This window comes from Anser brachyrhynchus (assembly GCF_964034855.1).
Source record: "Anser brachyrhynchus genome assembly, chromosome: 12".
Classification (NCBI taxonomy): Eukaryota; Metazoa; Chordata; class Aves; order Anseriformes; family Anatidae; genus Anser; species Anser brachyrhynchus.
Genome location: NC_137707.1, coordinates 12,786,842 through 12,808,818, shown reverse-complemented (window position 1 = coordinate 12,808,818; position 21,977 = coordinate 12,786,842). Strand labels below are relative to the sequence as shown.

At 63.0% G+C, this 21,977-nt stretch overlaps 1 protein-coding gene across 1 annotated transcript; it reads right to left on the bottom strand.

The window, feature by feature from the left end:
• Nucleotides 1–4,905: 4,905 nt before the first annotated feature.
• On the bottom strand, nucleotides 4,906–21,205 carry FHOD1 (formin homology 2 domain containing 1). Its single transcript, XM_080552613.1, has 22 exons — nucleotides 20,967–21,205; nucleotides 14,652–14,758; nucleotides 14,506–14,570; nucleotides 13,185–13,252; nucleotides 12,990–13,095; nucleotides 12,790–12,884; nucleotides 12,302–12,413; nucleotides 11,975–12,069; nucleotides 11,743–11,886; nucleotides 11,425–11,630; nucleotides 11,233–11,343; nucleotides 9,699–9,859; nucleotides 8,550–9,460; nucleotides 8,147–8,299; nucleotides 7,783–7,965; nucleotides 7,417–7,536; nucleotides 7,048–7,209; nucleotides 6,781–6,971; nucleotides 6,505–6,697; nucleotides 6,259–6,418; nucleotides 5,995–6,171; nucleotides 4,906–5,295 (listed from the first exon to the last, which is right to left on the bottom strand). The coding sequence occupies exons 1-22, from the start codon at nucleotides 21,135–21,137 to the stop codon at nucleotides 5,213–5,215; spliced, it is 3,774 nt and encodes a 1,257-aa protein (XP_080408739.1). The 5' UTR covers nucleotides 21,138–21,205; the 3' UTR covers nucleotides 4,906–5,212.
• Between the last annotated feature and the right edge of the window lie 772 nt (nucleotides 21,206–21,977).

Genomic DNA, 21,977 nt, shown 5'->3' with positions numbered 1-21,977 from the left:
TGCCACCAGCCACGTCCCTCACACCATAAAGCCATGCTGGGGACATTTTAAAACACTATGAACTATTTTTTTAAAGTTGTTAAATTGAGGATCACCGTGTGCAAAACTGATTTATGTCTTGCCCATTCTCCTTTTCCCTGTGAACATGCCTGGTGGTGTGGGCACTGCCAGCCTGGCTGGTCCTCTCTCATCCCAGACCTTACCATCATCGGGCATTGAAAAACCTCATTGAACAAAGGTGGTTTTCCAAAGAGCAGAATGGCATTTTTTGACCAATTCCCACTCATTCAGCTAACTCAGCAGATGGCTCTTTACAAGAAATGCAGCTTCACTCAAGGCTTTCAGTGGCTTCCAGCGCCCCAGCTTGTTTGGAGGCTGTCCTGCCCGGAGATGCAGGAGCTTTGTGTCCCCATGCTGAACCTTTAAGAGAAAGGATTTACTCACAAAGCAGCACCTGTGCATACACTTCAAGGTTAGATGAGTGTCACCATGTCTACCTGCTGTGGTCATCGTGGTGTTGGCCACAAACGTTAATCTTCACAAAGCTATTGGAGGAGCTGGGGCTTTGGAGAGGGGTTGTGGTGCTGGAAAGCACAGGGCAGCTCGTCCCCAGGTGGTTCTGCAGCCTGGTGTGGCCGTACTGATTGCGATGTTTCAGAAAGGGAAGATGTGACCCTTCCAAATTCATCCACCTCCTCCAGAGCTGGTCTTAGTGTCAGTCTGTCCGCCTGTCCGTCCATCCCTCCATCCCTTCCAGAGTCCCACCAGCATCTTCGGCGTGTCCTGGCCCACCTCTCTCCGTAAAGGCAGGGGCTGGTGCGCGGTGGGGGTGGCCTTGGTGGCTGCTCCTTTGGAGACAATGCCCGGCCTTGTTCCTCTCCCCATTGCTCAACACCGCAGGGTGCCTCCCCACCGCCCCGCGCTGTTGGGAAACGCCGCCGAGATCCCCATTACCTTTTGACCTACTTGACGTCTCCCGTGCCCATTTGGCTAATTGCAGCTCACCTCCCGTGGCTGGAAGCAGGGCCGGGCGGGTGGCAGCCGCCTCCTGCGCCCTTCCCGGGGCCGCGGCTCAGGTCCCCATATGGGGGATCGCGGCTTCCTCCTGCTCCCCTCGCCTTAGGCTGTTCCTACGGCTCGGCGGAGCCTCCCATGACTAACAGGTTTTGAGATAATTGTTCCCCTCCCTAATCTCATCCGCAGAAGATTCATTACATTGTTTTCGAAATGCCACAAGCCATTTCCAGGGGCTCGAGGCCCGTGAGTGATGTGATTCATCCCGCGCTGCTCCCACAGGTACTTCATCTTCTCCAAAACAGCAGGTCCTTCTTCCAGCACTGTTAGCTCCGCAGGAAACACCTCCCGGGTGAGCACCCAGCAGGGCACTTTGGTCTTCCCAGCGCTGCGACCCCCTTGGCCATCGCTCGTGGGCAGGTGGCCCTGGGTCCCATCCTGCTCCAAGGGGAAGGAGCATCTCAGGCTGGGGACAGTCCAGGAGCGAGGGCTTTTTGCTTGTTTTCTCACAGTTTGCAGCGTATTTTTTTTGCACCTGTAATCCTGTGCATCCCAGCTGATGGCTTCAGCCTTAGTCCCAGGCTTTGACCCACATCTGTGGGGGTTTTCAGCTGGGTGGGCACAGCCCAGCTCCTGGTGGGCTGGATGGACCTTCCTGCTCCTGGAGCAGCTCCAAGCACGTGCCCTGCGGCCAGCAAGCCTCCTGCACGGGCTGCTCCCCAGGAAAGAGTTTCCGGCAGGTGCTTAGCACCCAGCCATGTACCCAGCCCGGATCTTTCTTGTTCTAAATCCCCTTTTCGGAAAATCCCAGGCTCTGACCTGTTGGTTCAGGTTGTGCAGGAGCTCCAGGCGTTTACAAAACACGTCCCCACTTCCAGCCGGATTCGTGGCTTCAGGAGAGGTTTCACCTTCTGGAAAGCCGTTCCCTGGTGCGACACCGAGCATTTCTGCCTGGATGAAGATCGCGTGTCACCATCCCCACCCAGCCCTGGCAGCCTCCTCGCCACTGGGCTTCCTGCGCCATGGTGTCCCTGGGGCTGAGCTCCCCAGACACACTGCCAAGAGCTGGATTAGCACTGTGGGGACCTCTTGCCAGGGCTGGGAAGCTTTGGTGATACTCAGGTGCTGTCACAGGCAGGGGTACCTGGCCCTGCACCCCTTCCCAGCATGGTACCCATGCCAGTCCCCACCAGCAAAAGGGGGGGGAAGCTGGCTGGCATCTCCACTATCTTCATCCCTAGAGCAGCTCAGGGCCAAACACTTTTCTCCATCACCTCAGCCCAACATCACCGCCCGTCTCCCTTCCCTGTGGTTGCCACAGGTCCTCAGCCTTGGTATTAGGGTGATGGAGCAAACGCGGCTTCCTCTTGGCCACGAGACCGGTCCAGGAGCATCCCCAGGTGACATCCTGCCTCCTCCGCCCCGAGGGACCAGGGCAGTAGGTCACAGCCGCGGTGACCTGGATCCTGCCCTCCGCCTCTCTGCTCCGTGCTGCCGGGAAGGGCAGGCGCGGAGCCGAGTGTGTCAGCAGCCTGGGCTTGCTCAAGAGGCAAAGGATGAGTCCTGCAGCGGAGACGGCAGGAGGAATTTGGGGGAGGCACCTGGCAGGTGGCCAGGTCTTGCAAGAAGTTCTCTTGATGTCTCTAGCCCAGGAACAAATGTGAGGTTATGATGTCTGCGGTGCCCGAGCACAAATTTAGGGAGGGGTGGAGGAGGCAGAGGACGTCTTGGAGCACAAGGGGACAGGCTCCTGCTGTAGTTCTTCGCACCCTAACGGTGAGGAGACAAACTGCTGCAGGAAATAGCAGATGCAGCACCAAATTCTGCTGGGCTCGATCCCGCTGTCCTCTGCTTGCCTCTGCTTTCTGGCGCGGGGCCAGCTCTTGGTGGGGTTCGGGGACGAGACCCGGAGAGATGGCAGAGTGCGGGAAGAGAGGAGCAGGTCCCAGCCAGGCAAACAAATGTCCAGGACCAAGGAGGTGGCTGTCACCTCCTGTGACAGCGATCACCCGGCTGCAGGACATCTCGCAGGGGACAGCAGCTGTGTATGTGTGTGTGGGGGATTTGTCCATTCCCTGGGCAGCAGAGATGAGGACAGCGAGCCGAAGGCCCCCAGGCGACTCCCCGGGGACCCACGGGACACGGGGTGCCGGGGCAGGCGCTGTGGGGACACGGCCTCGGCGCGGTGCCGTGCGCGTGGCCGCCGTGCCCCCTCGTGGCAGCAGGACACAGCTGGGACCGCGGGTGGCGGGGGGCCAGCGGCACGCTGGTGGGTCGCCACGCGGATGGGGACAAGGCGAAGGGCTGGAGATGTCACCAGCAGCATCCTCTAGTGCACTCCTGGGGGTGCAGCACCCTGGGGCATCCCAAATGCAGTGCTGCTGGTGGCACCCAGGGCTACACATGCTCCGTGTCCCCGAGGAGACCCACGCAGCCCTGTGGGGACCCACAAAACTGCCTCTGCTCCTGCATCCTAACATCCCGCTACATCCTGGGGTGGGGGGGGGGGAGGGTGGCACGCTTGCCTGATGGCTTTTTTGGCACCAGGCTCTTGTGCCGCGGCCAAGCCAAGCACTTCAGGCGCCTCTCAAGGGCAGTGCGTGCCGGGGGCTGGGCAGGGAATCTTGGAAACATCCCCAAGGCTGCAAAGCCAAAAAAACAGCTGGAAGATAAATGAAGAGGTTGGCAGAGGCCTTCAGTGAGGACACGGCCTCTGGGGGGTGGCATTGCCTCAGTTTACCCACCCCATGAGCCTGAGACATGTGGTATCCGAGGTGATGCATATAATGTCATTTCTGTCCCCTGCTGCAGGGGCCCTCCCACCCCGCTGCGCATCGCCGCGTGCCGACCCCCTCGCAGCTGCCTTGGTGTCCCCTGGCACCTCTTGTCCTCCATCTGGGGACCGACCTGAGCCCCACGCCACGTCCTGCAGCACCTCTTGGACACCTGCAGCTCTTGGCACCTGTGTGGCTTTGGGGCCATCACAGGCACATGGGCTGGTGACCGAGGCCACTGGCGAGTCCAACGTCCCCAGGGTCTGGTGGCGGGGGAAGACCCCGTGTGGCGGTGAAGGCGAGGAAGGAGCTGCCCTGCCCGGTGGAGTTTTTCTTCATTCTTTGAAAGCCACAGAGACCTGCTGTGCTGGATTTGGGGCCGGCGGCAGTGCTGGGGCAGCGGAGCTGCGGTGATGGATGACGTGACACCCTTCCCAAATGCCTTCGCCGTGGGTGGCGGCGCCCCAAGCACAGTGACCTCTGCTGCGGAAAGTGGTGAGATATCTCCTGCCACAGCGGGATGCTCAGAAATGGTACCCGCCGGCTCCTGGTTTGGGGTTTAATTCATGCCCAGGACGGCCAGGAGGTGGCATGGACACGGGGACAGGGAGCTGCTGTCCTTGCAAAGCCGGCCTGTCTCTGCCAAGTGCACGGAGATGGTGCCACAGCCAGGCTGGCAGGGACAAGTACACGTCCCATGCCCAGGGCCTGGTCCACCAAAACCACCCCAGGAGAGGGCTACAAGGGAGAGGTGTGTTTGGATCGGGGCGTTGCAGCGCTGCCCAGTCTGTTATTTACCACGCCGTGGCCTTGTGCTCCATCCTGCCCTTGAGCGTGCAGCCTTGAGCCTGGCCCGGTGCTGGCAGCAGTCCTCTTCCTGGCAGGGTCCCCTGGGTGTCCCAGTATGGGGGGATCACACTGCCCCCGGCCCGTGAGCTGTGGGGTCCCTGCCCTCCTGAGTGGGGGTCTGCAAGGGCTCCATCTCCACAGCCCGAGCCCACCCTGCTCAGCGCCGGGGTGCTGGCTGCCCCAGGGCTGCTGCAGGGAGCATCGCCCCAGCCCCGAGATCCTCCAGCACCCCAGTCCAGGAGCAGGGACAAGGGACAATGCCACCAGCACACGTCACAACACTTTATTGCCACAGTAGCCACTGGCCAACCCAGTTCCCAGAGGGGGTCCGGGCCGGGGCCAGGGCTGGGGCCGAGGCCGGGACCCTCTCCCGTCGTACTGCTCGGACCCCTCCACGACTCACACTCTCCCTGTCCTCCATCCTGGCCCCCACGGAGCAGCCTCACGGCATCGCTCCCATCCCGTTCCGGAGCCGGATGCCGGACCAAGGGTGCTGAGCGTGCCAGTGTCCTTCCCGCGTCCTTCCCTGCGGGGTGCGGGTGGCAGGGCCCCCCCGGGTTGCAGGGGCGGTCAGGTCACACCTCCATGCCCGGCGCCCGCCCCAGGCCCAGCGCCTGCACCAAGTCCTCGCTCAGCCCGCTCTTCAGCGTCCGTCGCACTGCGGGGAGAGGAGAGCGGCTGCTGGGGCCCCGTGTGCTGGGGAGGTGGCCCTGGGGTGGGGGACGAGGGATCCTGGTGACATGCTTGGGTCCCAGGGTAGGTCCTGTGCCCTGTGGCTGGGGCTGTGTGGGCTCCGGAGCAGTCAGTGGGGATGGAGGCAGGGCATGGGGAGGTGTGGGGACAGGGACACAGAGATGGGAGTGGGACACAAGGATGGGAAAAAGTACAGGGACAGGGCATGGGGACAGCAATGGGACAGAGCATAGGGCAGCGAGGGGACAGGGACGCAGAAACAGGACAGGATACAGAGGGGACAGACTAGATGGACCAAGAGATGAGACAAGGTACAGGGACGGAGGCAGAGCACGGGATGCAGACATAGGGACAGGGATGCGGAGATGGGACAAGGCATCTGGGCAAGGACACGGACATGGCAGAGAGCAAGGACAGAGCACGGGGCCAGGGACACTAAGATGGGACGGGGACACAGATGGGAAAGAGTATGGGGACAGAGCAAGGGGACAGAGATGGGACGGGGCATGGGGATGGAGATGCACAGATGGGAAAGAGCATCTGGGCTGGGACATGGGGTTGGGAGAGTACAGGGACAGAGCATGGGGACAGAGAGGGGACAGCACAGGGTGGCAGGGACAGAGAGGTGGGACAAGGCGCGGGGACAGTGACAACAGGGACTCACGGGACTTCCTGTTGCCGCGGGACCTCCTGCGCTCCTTGTTGGCGCAGGGCCGGGGGTTGGCACTCTGCGTCACCGACTTCACCAGGCGGTCCATGATCTCGTCTGAGGCGTCATCAGGTGAGCTGGGGACGTCCTCCTGGGCCGGGGAGCCTGGGCTTGGGGTGACATGCCCTGTCCCTGCGTGGGGGTATGAGGATGCTGGCATCAGCCGGGTGTCCCCATGGGCTGCCCCGCTCTGCTGTCCTGTCCCCAGCCCGCTCCTACCCCGGCTGGCCCGGCTGCGTCGGGCAGGGACGTCTGTGGGCAAACTCAGGACGCTCTTCATGCTCTCATGGCCCACCTCTGCCTGCTCCTGCTGCTCGGGGCTGGCTGACACCACAGCAGGCGGTGCGGTGGCCTCGGCGATGCCGGAGAACTTCTCGGTCTGCAGGTGGGCGAGAGGCGGCCGTTGGGGACATGGGGCGGCCCTTGGGGCGCTGGGGGGACGCGGCCAGCGGTGCAGCCCCGTACCTCGGTGATGAGCCGCCCCCGGGTCTTGTTGCGCTCCCGGTGGGCGGCGCGCTTCTTCTGCTGCTGCAGGACGCGCTCCCGGCAGGTGCGGTACTCCAGGGCGAACTCCCGCAGCAGTTTGCAGATGGGCATCACCTTCACGTCCCGCACGGCGCTGACCGGGTACCCCAGGTACAGCAGGAAGGAGTGAAACCTGCAGGGACGCCGGTCACCGCAGGTCCTTCCCACCACGGGTGGACCACGGGGCCGGGGGTCTGCTCGCGGAGAGCCGCCCACCTGTTGAGGACGCGCCTGTGGACCACCTTCAAGACGACGATACGTTGGGTGCTGTCCTTGAGGAAGTCCGTCAGCTTGCTCTTCAGCACCGGCTTGGTCTCGTGCTTGGCGATCACCTTCAGGTTGTCCCAGGAGGCCTGGCAGCGCCGCTCCAGCTGCACCAGGCTGTTGGCCAGCTCGTCAAAGTCGACCTGGAGGAGGGAGATGTCAGCCCTCGGGGTGGTGTTGGTGGTGGGGTGGAGGTGTGGGCTCTGGGCCTGGCCTCACCTTGGCGGAGCGTGTGATGGAGGCGATCTCCGAGTAGAGGTCCGTGGTTTCTGGGAACTTCTCCACTACCATCTGGCAGAGGTGGTGGAGCAGGGACTGCCGGTGCACCGTGTCCTTCACTTCCGAGACCTTCTCCAGATAGCCCAGCTCAAAGCCTCTGCTCTGAAACCCCAACAGACTCAGCAGGGCCCCTCCACCCTCCCAACCTCCAGCAGACCACATGGACCACCACCAGCACCCACACCACCCAGCCTCAGGCACCTTCCCAAGCCTCACGTGGTCCCTCTCGGGTACCCACATGCCATGGTCAGTCTCATCATCCTTGCAGCACCCATGACTGGCTGCGTCGCCCCGCACCCCGTTCCTCACCTGGGAGCCATTCAAGAAGTTGCCCATGGCCAGCAGTGTGGCCAGGATGCACTTGAAGGTGTGATTTTTGGCCAGCTGCTCCATGCCCACTTTCAGATCAAACAGCGGCTCTGCTATCTCCTGGATGAGGATGGGGGCAGGTCAGACCCCTTGGGTGTCACTTCCCTTGGGGGCTTCAGCATTTGCCCTCAAACATGAGCACAACCGCCCCACGCTTGCCTTAGGGACCTGCAGCCTGTCCCCAACCAGAAGGACACCTCCCGTACTCAGACATGGCCACGTCCCACCAGGAACTCACGTGGCTCATCCCAGGGACCCCACTGGGGCTGGCAGTGGTGAGGAGGGATGGGGTAGGTGGCCCCGTACCTGCTCCAGGCTCTCATAGTCCAGCTTGAAGGCCCAGAGCTGGAGTCTGGCCGTGAGGTCGCTGATGGAGGACAGGGAGAGCAGGAACTGCTCCGCAGAGCCCAAGGGCACGTCGGGGTTGGCCAGCTGGGCCTCCTGGATCTTCTGCTTCTCCTCCTCAGTTGGGACCATGGTCAAGATTTTCTAAAGCAGGCAAGGGGATACGTCAGACTCCAGCCACATCGCCGCTCCCCATGCTGGTGGGAGATGTGACGTGCCACCTCAAGGCCATCTACATTGTGCCACACTGCCAGCATGGGCACGGAGACCTCCTGGTCAGGGGAAAGGACCCACACAAGGACCCTGTTGGGGCCCAGCTTCTCACCTCGATCCCTTCCTTATTGACCGCAAACTCATCGAAGTTGAGCACGGCCGTCTTGATGATGTGGACGGGTGGCAGCACCGTGAGGCCAATGTTGATGGCGTTGCTCCTCTTGGGGTCCAGCACCACCACCACCTTCTTCCCGTCGGTAGCTTTCTGCAGGGAGGACAGGGCGGAGGCTGGCAGCCAGGCAGAGGGCTCACCTTCATGAGAGCACCACGGACATGAGCCGGAGCTAAGCAAACGCATGCACCGACCATCCGCCCTGCCCCAACCTCCCCGCTGAGCCTCGGGGCTGTGGGTGCCCGTCAGCACAGGGTCAGGGTGATGGTGCATGCCCAGGGGACCCACATGAACCAACAGCCACCCAGTGCTCCCCCAGCTGATGGTGCCAGCTTGCTGGTACCTTGGAAGCCGGCACCTCCTTCGCCCGGGACTCGAAGAGATGCTCCAGTTTGGCAGTGTTGACCTCAACGCTTTGCAGGGATGCCCACAGCGTCGCCTGCCCAAACCTGCCCGGCCCCACAGAGCCATCTAGCTGCTTCAGCTCCTTCCAGAAGAGCTTCACTGTCCTCTTCTTCTTGGCTTGGGAAGGGCCATCAGTGGCCGAAGGGCCTGAGAGCCCTGGAGGGGGTGGGCAGCCGGGGACCATAGGAGGTGGAGGGGGAGGTGGCGGGCAGCCAGGGACCATAGGAGGTGGAGGTGGAGGTGGTGGGCAGCCAGGGACCATAGGAGGTGGAGGGGGAGGTGGTGGACAGCCAGGGTCCATGGGAGGTGGAGGGGGAACCATGAGAACTCCAGCGCTCGCTGCCTGGATGCCGGGAGGAAGGAAGGAGCCATTGGCTATGGGCCCCGTGTCCAAGATGTCAAAGTCTTCCTCCTCCCCCAGGTCAGTGAAGTCCAGGTCCTTGATCTTCAGCTGCACGGGGCTGGCCTGAAGGTGCTCCCACGACAGCTCCGTGTCCTTCTTGATGGGCATCATCATGGTTTTCTCCAGCTTCTGTGTGTGGGTCTCAGCGTCGATGTTGGATGCGGCACGTGCCAGCTTGGCATGGGCGCTGGCCACCGGCCCGTCCAGAGCCCTGCCATGGAGCCAGGTGCTCTCCTGCTCCCGACCACCGCGTCCCTCAGCGCAGCTCTGCCTGCTGCCCGTCTCCTCCTCACCCTGGCAGGGGGAGGACGACAGCCCCTCGGGGAAGACCTTCTGCCTTCCCAGCTCCGAGGAGCCCTTAGCGTAGAGCATGTCCAGCATGAACTTGGTATCGGAGGAGATGGCGCTACAGGAGTCGGTGGTGTCCTGCCGGCCTGCGTGGGACCCTGCAGGGAGATGGGGAGGGGGTGAGACAGCCCGCCCAACAGGAGGGTGCTGCTGGGCTGCACGTCGAGTTTGGGGAACTTTCCCTGGTGGGAGCACGCTCAGACACTGGTATTTGGAGCGGGATGGCACCAGCACCTCCATGGCACCCAGCATCATGGGCCAGAGGGGCCACTGCCACCCACTCCCGGATCCTGGTGGGCACAGAGGGACATGCTCCGACCCCATTCCTGCACATACTCATGCTGGTTGGCTCCGTCCCGGGCTCAGGGGTGCCGCTGTCCCCATCCCAAGCGACGAGATGCTCCGCAGCAACATCGCTGAGGATGTCGAGCCGTCCCTTGGCCATGGCGGAGATCTTCTCCTTCTGGGCAGCAGCCAGGTTCTCCAGGAAGCGAGCTCTGCGAGACAGGGGCAGCCATCAGCTGGGGGCACCAGGGGGCAGGGGAGGTGGGGACGGGCAAACCACACCACATGGCACCACACAGCAAGCACCGCGCGGGCCGGGTCCTGCACCAAAACCCCCGGCACCAGCCGCACCACAGCAGGGTCCATCCATGCCCCCAGCTGCCTCCAAGCCCTTCAGAGAGATGGGTAATGCCACTATGGCTTGGGGATGGGGGGACAGGGATGCCACAGCCCACCAGGAGCCGAAGGCAGGGGAAGCATGGCCATGTAATGGGTGAGGCTGGCAGGGACCTCTGGAGGTCACCTGGCCCAACCCCTGCTCCAGCAGGGCCACCCAGAGCAGGTTGCCCAGGACCATGCCCAGGTGGCTTCTGAGCATCTCCAAGGATGGAGACTCCACCACCACCTCTGCCACCATCACTCTTTGGTCCCAAGCTGGTGTTCACCATGACCCTCAAGCTGTGAGACCGAGCTCCCAGGAGGGCACCACGGTGGAGCTGGGACACACGAGGACCCTCCTCCTGCTCCTCGGCCCTCCAAGGCCAGATACCTCTGGCCTGAGTAAGCGCATGCCTGGAGACACACGCATGCCTCTACTTACTCAAACCTCCTCAGAATAGGCTTGTCCCCATGCAAGGAGGGGGCATCCTCCCGCCTGAGGGAAAACAGGGGTTAGCCCCTGCTAACGGGGGTCTCCTGCACCCACCCCCCAGCCCCAAGGCATGGCCCGGGGACCCCCATCAAGAACTCCCCTTGCCTGGGTGCTGCATGGTGTTGGCGACGTGGGGGCACCGTCCCCATCATCAGAGCCACCAGGAAGGTTCTTGTGGACGATGCCAGCTCCAGGGCTGCACCACCAAGGAGCACCATTAACGGGGTTTGGAGGGCACTGCCACCCCAAGTGGGACCCCGGTGGCATGGGGGTCCCAGCCATCCAGCCAGGACACAAGCAGAGGAGATGCAAGGGCTGGGAACAGCAAGCGGGGTGCACTGGGAGGCATCACACGCGTGCAAAGCCTGGGCACTTACCAGACAGGGGCAGGTTGGTGCAGCCTGCAAAAGGAAAGATAGAAAGAGTGGGCAGAGGAGAGAATCAGCACGGCCAGAGAAGAGGAGCAGGGGGGAAGAGATGGAGCTGGAGAAGAGGCGTGCGTGTCCCAGTGGGGCCAAATGATGCTGTGAAAGCCCTGGCTGGACCACCTCAGACTGTCCTCTCCTGGCTTGTGCATCTTGCCGGCCCTGATGCCTGCCTAGACCCCGCTGCATCCCCAGTGCTCCCTTGGGACAGGTGTACCCCAGCAGGGACATGGTGGTGAGACCCTCCTCGCCTTCAGCCCCAGGGCACCATCCCCGCCTGGCTGCTTACTTGTACACGCTCCTCTCCCCGGGGCCTGGGGGCTGCTCCTTCTCGGGCGAGGTGCACGGCAGAGACAGCCGCAGGCTGGACGTGCTGTTGTAGGTGCTCTTTGGGCATGGCCTGGAGAAAGAGGTGGCACTGATGGAGACCTGGGAGGAACCCCCCATGCTGCATCCCGGTATCCTCACATCCCATACTTACTCCGCTGGGATGCTCGGCTCAGGGCTATCCTCAACGGGGGGCTCCTTTGGGGTGCTGGGGCTCCCCAGCACAGGCTGGGGGTCGGGGCTAGGCTCGGCACAGCTGCCCTGAGCACGCCACCCGCGCCGGCCCTCATCTGTCTTCCTCCTCTCCTTGCGCCCACCCGGCGACGGCTCCTCCACCCCATCCTCCAGCTTGAGAGCGCTCTGCAGAGGGGACGGGGACGCCCGGTGAGCCCCCTGGGCACTGCTCCCACCCCGCACACCCACCCTCCCCAGGGGAAGGGACGTGGACATCGCCCCAGGGTGCCCCGCTCACTTCGTAGAGCACAAACTGCTGCTTGAGGTCGAGGTCGGTGCCCTTGCTGCTCAGGTACTGCTGCACCACCCTCTCCATGCCCTGCTGCTCCAGGCAGTCCGTCACGTCGTAGAAGGAGTCCTGGTCCGGGAGGGCAGCCAGCGTCTGGCCAGGAGCAGAGGGACAGGGCTGGGACGGGTGCGATGGGGACAGGGTGGCCCCACGGCACGGCACGGCCACCCCTGGTGCTGACCTTGTTGATGAGGGTCATCGCGAACACCAGCAGCTCCGTGTCGGCCCCGTTGCGCTGCTGCAGGATAGCCATCAGGTTGGACCACGGACACACGCCTGGGACAAGTGACGGGTGCAGGTGACACCAGGGCTGCAGCTGGGGCAGGTTTGGGACACAGCACGCTGCATCCCCAGTATCTCCCCCCATCCCCATCCCTGCTGGGGGCTCTTGGTGGGCTCCCATGGGCCGTGGCCATCACACAGGGGGTTGGCGTGGGACAGACAACGTGGCCTCTGTGTCGAACCATCCCCAAGCAGGCATCTCGCTGGCAGCTGGGGCTGCACTCACCTCGCGCCTGGTCCACGGCGTTGACGGCACGGATGAGGAGCAGGGCATTGGGCTCCGTGTACTCCACAAACACCAGCAGGAGCTTCAGCGCCATCTTCACCACCAGGCGGAACTGGGACGAGGGACAGCGGCCGTGGCAGGGCGCTGCCAGCACGGGGTGGCTGTGCCCGTGCCCCAGGGCTGGTGGCTTCACCACCAACTCTGGGGACAGGTCACGGTGCTGTGGGGCCAGGGTCCTACAGCTGGGATCCTGATGTCCTATGGGCACTGAGAAGGGGCCTGGGGTGGGACCCCCCCTCTTATGTTCAACCTCTGTGCCCAGGAGCATGGTCACATTTGTCTGGGGACTCTGGGTGACTTCTGTGAGCAGCACCCAATGAGCCTGAGGGTAGGAAGGCACCAAGCCCATTCCGAAGGCGAGGTGTGGGGTGAACCCCCCAAGGGACAGCACATGGGGACAGCCACAGAGAGGGGTCACTGCTGCTTACCAGGCTTCCCGACAGCGTGTACAACCACTGGACGGTCTCGTTGTGGTTGATGACACCCTGCATCCCGTCCACGAAGAGCATGATCTGGCTCAGGGCTGCAAGGCAAGGTCACGGGATGGTGGCCACCCTGAGCAGAGCCTTCTCCACCCTGCAAGAGGGACACCCCCAGCCTTCCACCACCCCCTGGACCAAGTACCAACCACGGAGGATGTAGTTCTGGTAGTTCTGATCAGCCTCTGCCCCCACTTTGATCAGGCACGTCAGCCCATCCAGGTTCACAAACTCGGGCACCAGGTCCTTGTCCTCCTGCGGGGAGAAGCCCAGGCGTTGTCCCAGCGCATGTGGTGGGGACAAAGCCAGCCCCTGGCTGGGGACACGGACCTGGGGCCACCTACCTGGAAGAGCTGCTTGAGGGAGAAGAGGGAACGCCGCAGCTCCGGCCCCTGCGAGTTGTACAGCTTCTCTGCAAGGAAAAGGGTTGGAACAGGCTGCCCGGGGCAGTGGTGGCGTCCCCATCCCTGACGTGTTTCAGAGACGCGTGGACGTGGCACTAAGGGACATGGTTTAGTGGTGGGACTTGGCAGGTCAAGTGGTTGGACTTAGTGATCCTGAAGGCCTTTTCCAACCTGGGTGTTTCTATGATTCTGTGAAACGGGAGATGTGAAGTGATGGCCTGGCCAGGAGCTCCGAAATGCTCCCAGTGCCAGCACCGACTCTCTGGGGCACGTGGCCACACAAGGGTGGAACAGCAGCAGCTCCCCCTCAGCTGCTTATTTCAGCGCTGCCACCTTCCTATTTTCTCTCTTTTTTTTTTTTAAATTTTTTTCTGCATAGACATAAATATCCCCTCTTGTTTTCTGCGCAGAACCGAAACAGGAACACGGACAGGAGGCAGAGCCACTTTTAGCCATTCCTCCCCACCGTGTGGGAGCAGCAGCCCCAGGGCAGTGCTGACCCTGCGCGAGGTTTGGGGGCATCTCAGGAAGCATCTCACCCTGCTGGGATCACCCACCATGGGGCACCGGGCGCCGTTACACCCGCTCTGCCACCCCTCTTTGTCCCTGTCCCATGGCTGGCAGCCCTCAAAGGAGGCCCAGAGCTCACCAAATCCATTTTTCTCTGTTTCACTGCTTTTCTATTTATTACTTCTTTAAAAATAGCTGCGTTTCTGGTTTCCTCTCGCTTGCCCGCTCTGAACTCCAAATTGTATTATCCGAGCGTCCCAAGTTCCCCGGGTCAGGTTCGGAGCTGTAACGAGCCCCAGGCCAGCTGCCCACGCTGCTTCCCAGCCAGGCCGACGAGCGCTCTGCCAAACCCCAGCTCCCGGCATCCTCCCAGCCGCGCTGCCGGGCCGATGGGGCCGGGGCACGGAGCAGCCCGGAGCCTGGGAACCGCGAGCGGGGAGCGCGACCCCAACCCCAGCCCCGGTCCCTGCCCTCCCCTCCCAGCACCGCTCCGCTCCGTGCTGGCTTTTCCCCCTGCTCCGGATGGAAAGACTCGAGCTGTTCGAGCGCTCTTGTCCCCGTGTAAGCCGTTTGTTTGCATTCTCCATGGCTATATTTAGGTCTTGCCTGGATGACCCAAAGTACCCGCAGTGCGCGATGCGTTCCCAGCCTGAGAAGCAGAAGCCCCGACCTGCACGGGGGGGGAGGACCCCGGCAGCCTCGTGGCACCACGAGGCCACCACCACGGCCACCACCACCCAGCCCGGCTCACCGATGATGGCGTGGACGCGGACGGAGAGCTGGGTGCGCAGGATCAGCGTCGGCCGCCGGCCCTTCCTGGGGCGAGGGGGAAGGAGGGTGAGCGCCGGCGCTCGCTCACGCGGCGTCCCCGTGTCCCCAGTGCCCTGTGTGCCTCACCTGACCTCCTCGTAGAAACCCTCCAGGTCATCCTTCTGCTCCAGCAGGGACAGGTCGAGGTCCAGGTAGTGGCCGGATGGGGAGACCTGCAGCGTGCAGTCCTCCAGCTGGGGACGCAGACAGCCGGGATGAGACACGAGCCACCGGGATGAGACACGAGCCACCGTGCCCACCTCGTGTCCCCACCAGTGACAGTGATGTTCCTGCCGGCTGCACAAACCCACGTCCCCAAGCTGGTCCTGCAGGACCGCAGGTGACACCACCTCGTCCCCCCCGCAGCGCCATCCCCACGGGGACGTGTCCTCCCTCCCAGCACGCCGCAGGGAAAGCCCAGGGGACCAGCATCGGACCTGGGGGGGAAACACGAAGCCCACACCAGGAAAAAACACAGGGCAAGGGTGGCACCCGTGCCATCGACTGTCCCTGGGGCGGGGGACCCAGCCTGATGCTGCCAGCGTGTCCCGCAGCGGGGCGCAGTCGGGGCAGGGCTGGTTTCCTCCCTCACCCCCGCAGCAGCAAACAAACATGGCAAGCCCTGCACGGGTTTCCCAGCGGCTGTGGGTGCCTGACCTGCCCCGTATGACTCAGCCCCGCACCCGGCCACGTGGCGGGGCGGGGAAGCATCAAACCCAGCACTGCTCCTGCTCATAACGCTGCTCCTGCTGCTAACGCATCCTCCGTGCCGTGGCATGTCTGCTGTGCCATCCCCCATCCCTCGCTACAGCAGGGATAAATCCCTGTTATTAATGGTCACGGCTCCACTGGCGTCCCCGCTGCTTCCCAAGGGCTGGGAGAGCTGGCGATGTGCTGGAGCGGGCTGGCAGAGCACCACCAGCTCTGGATCTGGCCCCAGCGTCACCCTGTGCTTGCTCTCCGTTGAGTCACAAGCCTGCGCAAACCTTTGCACGTCTGACTTTGCCGCCAGCGGGGCTTCAAAACCAGAAGTCAGGACAGCACCGTGCCACATGCGTTGGAATAACAGCCTGGCGTCTGACCAAGCCTCCAGAAAAGTGGCAATTTGGCAGGGCAGCTCTGTCGGGTTAGACGCAGTCGTTGCGTTGTTTGCATCCCACTCCACCTGGCCATGGCAACACAAGCAAACACCATCTGAGGGCTTGCCTGCAGGGGAAAGGCTTCGAATCCTGCTCCGAGGCTTCTCCTGGGCTTCTCTGCACCCTCCCAGGCACGGCAGGATGAACCAGCACCCGGGAGCAATCAAACACAGCAGAAAGCAGCTCCCAAAGGAAAAAAATTGCCTCTGCTTGGTTGCCAGAGCCCTGCAAGCCGGAGATAACATCCACAGCTCCTATCAGGGCCGGTGACATGTCCCAGCTGGCGGCCGCACGCTTCCCGTGTGAGCTTGGCCGTGCTCCCCACGAGGGGAGCTCAGAGCCCAAGGGATGCTCCCGCCCAGCAAATGCCATCCCCTGGGGATGGGGATGGGGACAGGGACAGGGACAGGCCACCCCATGCTGGGGATGCCCTGCCAAGCCTCCCAGCTTGGCATTTCCATGCTGGACCTCACGGCTGGGCTTGCTCCTGCACCCTCGGACAAGGTTTTAAAAGATCCGAGCCTTGCGGTCATGCTGCTGGGGACAGCACGGTGGGGCCACAGGGTGACAACAGCTCCCAGTGCAGGGTTGTGTCCCTGTTCTGAGCCCTGGTGTCACCAGCAAGCTTTGATCCGTCTGCCTCCGGCATGGGAAAGCGTTTTAAAACAGCGCAGGGCCGCAGTTAGCCCGGGGACGAAGCGGAGCAGGGGGGAGGAGGAGAGCATCCCACGCTCACACCTCCAGCACGCAGCTCCCATAGCGCTGCTGGCGTCCTCCATGCAGCGAGCAGAGCAGTTTGGGGCCCTGCTGGGACCACGAAACTGGTGCTGGTGCCAGTCCGTAGAGGGAACAAGGACCCTGCACAGCAGCACGGCTCTCAGCAGCCTGGAGAGGTCTCCTGCATGCATTGAAAGCTCAGTGCCACCCCAACAGCTCCAAATTGAAAGCTGGGGAAGGTGGAAATACATGGGACCTCCCTGACCGTGAGCTTCAAAGCTCAGCAAGGACACGCACAGCCAGCAAACGACCTCCTGTGGAAAGCTGGCTCTGCTGGAGCGGGACTGCCCTCTCCAAACCATGGGGCTGTGACGGAGGTGCCCCCACCGGTGAGCATGTCTGGAGGTCTCCGTAGCCAAGGGAGACAAACGGACACATCTAAAACCATCCTTGCTGTACCAGCCTTTGCCAGAACGAGCTGAGTTTCTCTCTGCTGACCCACACCACTCGTCCAAGCAGGGGCGTCCCACACGGAGCTGCAGGCTGCTCCAAGCCACATGCTGGAGAAGCATCCCCGAGGAGAGCCCCATGCCACCCAGCTGGACCAGGACTTGTCCCAGCAGAGCCTTGCACAAGTGAAAGGGATGTCCGCAGGGCCAGCAGGCATATCGTTAGCTCAGGGAAGCTCCCCAGGTTTGATGTAGCCGATGAGGGAGCATCCGTCATGCTTGGGACCCAGACAACCCACCCTGGGTGCAGCAGCCTGGTGCCGCTCAGAGGTGCAACCTGTCCTGAGCTCCTACCCTGTGTGAGCAGCAGCTCCCCGAAAATCTGTATGCAAGCTGGAGCATCGCCCTTGGCCTCCCCTGGGCTGCAGGAGGACGCGGCATCCTCCTTATCTGCCAGCTGCAGAAACACTTCCCCCCGTCTCTAACACTTTCTTCTTTTTGGCAACCACAATTTCCCAACTTCGTCGAGCTGCATAACGCTCTGGGCGGCTCTAAGAGAGCATATTTAAAGAAACCCTTTGGTGGAAACATGCGACATGGGCATGGTCCTCGCCTCCTTGTGCTGGCCTCGGGACGGATCCAGAACCCAAACCAGCCCCAGCTGGGTAAGGAGAAACCCAAAGATGCTTTAAAACCCCTGCCAGAGGCTGGTGTTGGGGCAGAGCCAGCGCAACGCCCAGATTGCGAACTGGAGAGAGCCGTGCCACGGGGCGCCCCACGCAGCTCTTCTGGGAAGGGGAATTTGCTGAAACCGGCGCTGTTTGTTCCAGCTGAGGCTCAGACTCAAGGCGGTAGTCGAACACAAAGCTCAGGATGAATTTTACACAGCATGAAGCAGGACCTGGCAGCAGCTGTAGCAACGTCTGCAGCACCCGCAGCGCACGGCATCCTTCAATCAGCACCGCTCTGCCCCCCACGCCTGGGGCTGCCACCTCTGTGCACTTCAAACTCAGGCAAATCCCTCGTGCCAGCAGACCCAGCACAGCTCGCTCTCCAAACACACGCTATAATGTCTGTAAACGTCTGCAGCTTCTCTTCTAAACTCTTCTCGCACCCGGAGGCGATGGCGGAGGAGGTGGACAGGGCCGTGGGCAGCTCTCCCCGCGCAGGAGCAGCCCCAGCACGCAGCCAAGGGCACGCACCATGCTTCGGGCACCTGGGTTCGCTCTGGGGCTGGTGGGGGTGTTTGTCACCAGGGCGCTCAGTTGCTGCCTCCTACCCTTTCCTGCCTGACGGATGGCAGCACATGGATGGGAGCGCTGCCCGTAAGGGCAGGAAAAACAAAATTAAAGCAGGAGGGCTCTGGAGGTCACTCAGCCCCAAGCTGGCCCAGACCTGCACACTTGCTCATGCGCTGCCCTCTCCACCCAGGCCTGAGCTCCTGCTTCTCACCACTACCAGAGGCACCCGTGTGGCTCAATAACCCCCAAAATCCACCAAAATCCAGAGCTCCGGGCACTCGGACCACAACCTGTTGTGCTGACGCAGCAGTTTTTTGCTCTTCTGCAGGTTTCCTGGCGAGGAGTGGGATAGCGTCGCTCCGGACAGTTTGGTTTCATAACAGTTTGGAAAATCCCTGGACTGGGGGATGAGAGAGCACTGGTGTGGGGCACGGGTAAAGGGAGCACGGCGGCCTCTGGAGAGCAAGGGGACACCTCGCCAAGGCAGCTCCCAGGGGCAGCGGTGGCACAGAGTCGGCCTCGCTGCCACCCTCTGCAATCTGGTTCTGCAGCCCCAGCGCCGCTCTGGCTGTGCCCAGCAGGCTGGTTCGCAAAGGGATCTCTGTTACAGCGGTCACACGCTGTTGTAGAAAACATGGGTTTTGCAGAAAAACACTTGGAGGGGTTTAAAAAACACACCCGCACCCAGAGGGAGCATCACCCAGCGGAGCTGCAGAACTGCTGGAAGCGAAGACGAGATAGCATCAGCTCGAGGCAGAACAATACGGCTGGGGAAAACAAAGCGGGAAGGTATTTCAGGCACAAACACGCTTTCCGGAAAACATGAAAAAGTCATCAGCTGCGGGGAGAGGAAGCGCCGAGGGTGTCACAGGGCAGGACGGGCTGTTCGGCGGGGACACGCAGAGATGCCAGTGCGAGAAACCATCTGCCCCAGCAAAAGGCAGGGAGGGCAAATCCTGCATGGGATCCGGTGGGTCCCTGGGGCAGGTTGTCCCGAGGAGACTGCTCGGTTCTCCGAGGATGCGCAGGGGCCCAGCCCTGCTCCCTCCTGGTCTCCCCGGGAGTGTGCTGCTGAGCGGCATCCCCAGCTGAGCTTTTACAGCAGATTTATAGGGGGAAAAGAAAATAATAATAAAAAACCTGTCTACTCATTTACTAATTTTAGCGCAGTGAGTAATGGAGCAGAGAGCAGCACCTGGCACGGCGGGCACGTCCGAACGATGGGAGATATCGTGCCAGGATAAGGCTGCCCCGGGGTGCCAGCTCCTGATTCGGACCCAGCCCGTGGGATGGGAGAGCAGCCACGCTCTGCAGGGCAGGAGGCTGGCGGTGGAGGCACCGGCACGCGCGAGCCCCAACAAGCATCCCCGTGCCCGCGGTGGCACCCCGGGACCGCGATCCCGTTACAGGCAGCTCCTGCCCGGGGAGGAGGACGCATGCCTGAAATTTGAGTTCGCTCCATTCGTCATGTCTCAGGCTGTTTGTTCCCAAACAGACTCCGTTTAGTCACCGCCTAAAAATCCCATGACGGTGACAACATGAGATGCTGCTGCTCTGCTCCAAGAAAAATGAAAGTGGGGATGAAAGGAGCTTGTTTGGCTCAGGGAAAGGGCTCAGAGCAACCCCCATCCCATCGCCCCCTCCTGCCCCTGTCCCTGCCTCCCCTGCCTTTGCTCCTGCGGTGCCACAGGCTGCAGGAGGGAGATGCTCGGCCATCAGTGAGGTGCTGCCAGGTCCCATGCCCACGGGGCCGTGTTCGGAAAGCAGAAAACCAGCCTGTCTCCAGCCGGAGGTGACCGTAGAGGATGCGCTGAAAGCATCACGCTAACAGAAGACTCCTGGGTGGGAAGGTCCCCAGGGAGAGGAGGCTCCAGGTTCCCCGATCCCTCTCTCCTAGCCTGGATCATGTTGGGACAGGATGCCAGCCCAGCCTCAGACCTCCAAGACCCACAGCAGGGCACAGCGCCGTGCTCCAGCCTCCTCCCGGCCTCCACACGGAGCCCGTGTCCTCCGCTGCCCACGACACGCCGGAGGAAGTCGCTCAGCACGTTTCAAGGAGCGCACGCGTTTCCGCACAGCTTTCCAGCCCCGCCGTACAAACAAAAGCAGTGGGACGGGGGCCGGTGGCCCTGCGGCTCCGTGCGCTGCAGCGAGGCCGCCCGGATCCTGCCCGCGGCGTTTGGCGGCCGGAGGCTCAGCTCCGCTCCGTTACAGCGTGGCACGGGAGCGCGCTCCCCAGCAGCGGTGCTGCCGCTACCCCGCGTCCCTGGCACACGAAGGCAGCTGCCGGGCCATGCCAGGGTGGCTGTCGGATGGGAAACCGCCTGAACAAGCGCAGCCACTTCCTCCGAGACGACTCACGAGGGGCCGGATGAGAAATGGCATCACCCACCGGTGGGGCTCGCCAATTCCGCCGTGACTCAGGCGGGAGCGAGGGCCACCGCTTCGGTGGGCCCCGGGGCTCTCTCCGAGCAGCCTGGGGACGTGCGGTGGCACCGCCTGCGCCCGGGTCACCCCAGGCAGCCGCCGCGTCCCCATGGCACCGCATGGACGCATGGCCGCGGACGCACGGACACGGACACACAGTCACAGGAGCACTTGCCCCTTGCAGGGATGGAGCCGTGGCTTCGCCCGCTCTCTCCGCGCATTTTCCCGAGCCCCCCAGCCACAAACCACCGGCTCCTCCATCCCCTCCCGACCCCTCTCCGGACCCCGAAACAACCGAGCACCGGGGAGCCCCCATCCCCGCTGCCCCCCTACCCACGAAGCGCTGCCCGGGGATGCTCAGCAGGGTCCCGGCAGCCCCGCTCCGCACGGGACCCCCCCCCAGCTCTCCGCCGGCGCCCCCCCCTTTACCGGCAGCGGCGCTCCGAGCAGCCGGTGCAGCGCGGGCAGCTGCGCGCCCAGGGCCAGCGCCTCCGCCACGGCGTAAACCGGGGCTCGGCGCGGCTCCGGGAAGCTGCCGCAGCCGAAGGGGTCGGCATCCTCCAGGTACTGGACCCGGCACTGCACCGCCGCCTCCGCCATGGCGGCACCGCCGCTGCCGCCGCCCCGCGCCCGCAGCTCCGGTTGGGGGGGAGGCAGCGCCCCCGGCACCGCCCCGGGGCCGCCCCTGCTAACGGGGACCGCCCCGCGCTCGGGCGCCCTCCGCGGGTGCACGAGGGGATCGTAAGGGGTTTGTGCCGGGTGCGCGGGGATGTGCGGGGTGTGCCGTCATGATCCGGGTGCACGGGGATGCTCTGGGTACCCTGGGGTGCTCCGGGTGTGCCAAGATGCTTGGGGTGTGCAGGGATGGTCAGGGTACCCCGGGATGCTTGGGGTGCCCCTGAGGGTGCTCAGGGTGCTCCGGGATGCTCTGGGAAACCCCAGATGCTCGGGGTGCCCCAAGGGATGTTCAGGGTGGGTCCGGGATGCTCCGGGTGCACAGGGATGCTCTGGGTAACCTGGGATGCTCCGGGCATGCCAAGATGCTTGGGGTGTGCAGGGATGCTCGGGGTGCCCCAGGGGATGTTCAGGGTGGTCTAGGATGCTCTGGGTGCACAGGGATGCTCTGGGTACCCTGGGGCGCTCTGGGTGTCCCAAGATGCTTGGGGTGTTCAGGGATGCTTGGGGTACCCCGGGATGCTCGGGGTGCCCCCAAGGATGCTCAGGGTGCTCTGGGATGCTCTGGGAACCTCAGATACTTGGGGCGCTCCAGGATGCTCTGGGTGTCCCAGGGTGCTCTGAGTGTTCTGGGATGCTCCAGGTGCCCCAGTGGATGCCAATGGGCAGCCTGCGCTGAGTGCACAGGGATGCTTAGGGTGCCCCAAGATGCTCGGGTTGTGCAGGGATGCTCAGGGTACTCCGTGATGCTCTGGGTGCTTTGGG